We start from the raw sequence: 1,616 nt of genomic DNA, 5'->3' as shown, positions 1-1,616 counted from the left end.
GTATTGAAAGTTGTGGTACGCGTGTGCGTGTGCGGTGTGTGCGTGTGCGTGTGCGGTGCCAGTGAGCAAGAGCAACGAAGAAATGGTCGAGGCTCTACTGAAATGCGGCGCCGATCCACGGCGATTGTTTGGACACTCCTGCTCGACCGACAAGGCCCAGTACGACGAGTCCTCTCCCGCTTGCTTCTATCCCTCATTGCTCTGACCTTATGCGTACTGCCCCCTCCAAGGCGCATCGACGCGCTGCTGGCTGCGCACCGCGACGCGGGTGATGCGGCGTCGCCCCGGGGCGTGACCTCTAAGCGCAAGCGCCCCAGTTCACCGACACCCCAGGCACACCAGACCGACGAGCCCGAGGCGCCCACCCACCAGAAACCCAAAAAACGCGCTGTGGACGATCAGTCGTGCTGAAGGTAAGAGTTGGGCAGGCAAGCTGGCCTTGCTCTTCCTCTTCTTCGTCACATGTTGTGCCGTGGTGCACCCTTCCTCCTTCGTATTTCGCATAAAACACAAGAGCACTTCATTTTGGGTGAAGATCAAAGTCGTCATCGCCACAAATGCACAGCGACAGCGATAGTAGCGATGGAGAGGAAGGGGGGTCGGTTCAGAAGGTAATCAACTGCGAGGAATGGTTCGTGAGGCTTACGGGCTACTCGGAATCAGACTGGAGGCGCAAATCGGACAAGGGCATTCGACAGGCCGAGGATGGAAGCCTCATCATTACCAACCTCAAGAATAAGAAGACGTTTAGTGCGGGCACCTTCACGCTGCAGCGCCTGGGCGACCTCATCAACGAGGTGCAGGCCAGCGCACCCATTCGCGGCTACGTCCCGCCCTGCATTCTCGAGATCGTGACCCGCGCAGACAGCGTACGCCAATCCCCCCCCCTCCTTTGATTATAATATTCATCTTTTGTGTATCAATTTCTAGGCCTCCATTCGCAACGTGGACGTGGCGCACCTGCAAGCCATGCCCGAGAACCGACACGCCGTGTTCCAGGTATCATCGCGCCGACCCTCACCCCTTTGGCCGCACGTTCGCGGCTCACCTTCTCTCTACTCGCGCCGCCAGGTGGCGTCCAATTTCAACGGCGTCGAGGCCATCTCGGAGGGCAGCTCGCCCGACGGCTCCAGCTTCACCGAGAAGTACATCTACGACCTCACCCAGGGACCTGCCGCCTCCATCTCCGCCGGCGCCGGTGCGTCCTGTTTCCTCTCGTTCGCGTTTCTCCTCTCCCCCAGAGCGAGCAAGAAAGAAGAACCTTCATCGACTAACGTGTCTCTGGAACGTGACAGCCGCGATCACGCGAGTCCACGCCGCGTTCTACGACCCCACCAAGCCGCAGGGCGAGTGGACGCAGACCGCAACCCGCCAGGTACGCGTCGTTTCCCATCGGTGGCCGTAAGCAAGGCGCGCGTTAACATGAATGTGCACAATGTGGCTGGCTTGGTCGATTCGATCGTACAGGTCAACTTTCTGGCCGACCTCCGAAAGCACTTCCCGACGCACAACGGCTACGTGGTGCTCACGGGCAGGGAACCGTCCTTCCCCAAGGTCGGCTCCGCCAAGTACGATCGACTCTTCGGCAAGGTGCTGGTTGGCTACCACCACAACGT

At 59.7% G+C, this 1,616-nt stretch overlaps 2 protein-coding genes across 2 annotated transcripts in view; both read left to right on the top strand.

Moving 5' to 3' along the window:
• The window catches only part of ACA1_332710 (Fbox domain containing protein), a gene marked incomplete at both ends in the record, with an annotated part of 2,180 nt that extends 1,769 nt beyond the window's left edge, over window positions 1-411 (top strand). Inside the window, 2 exons of the mRNA XM_004335662.1 lie at window positions 63-159; window positions 231-411. Of these exons, the coding sequence (XP_004335710.1) occupies window positions 63-159; window positions 231-411 (278 nt within the window). The remainder of the gene's footprint in view (window positions 1-62; window positions 160-230) is intronic.
• A 146-nt stretch (window positions 412-557) lies between these two features.
• The window catches only part of ACA1_332600 (uncharacterized protein), a gene marked incomplete at both ends in the record, with an annotated part of 1,729 nt that continues 670 nt past the window's right edge, over window positions 558-1,616 (top strand). The window contains 5 exons of the mRNA XM_004335661.1: window positions 558-869; window positions 931-999; window positions 1,072-1,198; window positions 1,242-1,375; window positions 1,468-1,590. Of these exons, the coding sequence (XP_004335709.1) occupies window positions 558-869; window positions 931-999; window positions 1,072-1,198; window positions 1,242-1,375; window positions 1,468-1,590 (765 nt within the window). The remainder of the gene's footprint in view (window positions 870-930; window positions 1,000-1,071; window positions 1,199-1,241; window positions 1,376-1,467; window positions 1,591-1,616) is intronic.

This window comes from Acanthamoeba castellanii (genome assembly GCF_000313135.1).
Source record: "Acanthamoeba castellanii str. Neff unplaced genomic scaffold scf7180000084579, whole genome shotgun sequence".
NCBI lineage: Eukaryota > Discosea > Longamoebia > Acanthamoebidae > Acanthamoeba > Acanthamoeba castellanii.
This window is presented reverse-complemented; position numbering and strand designations above follow the sequence as displayed.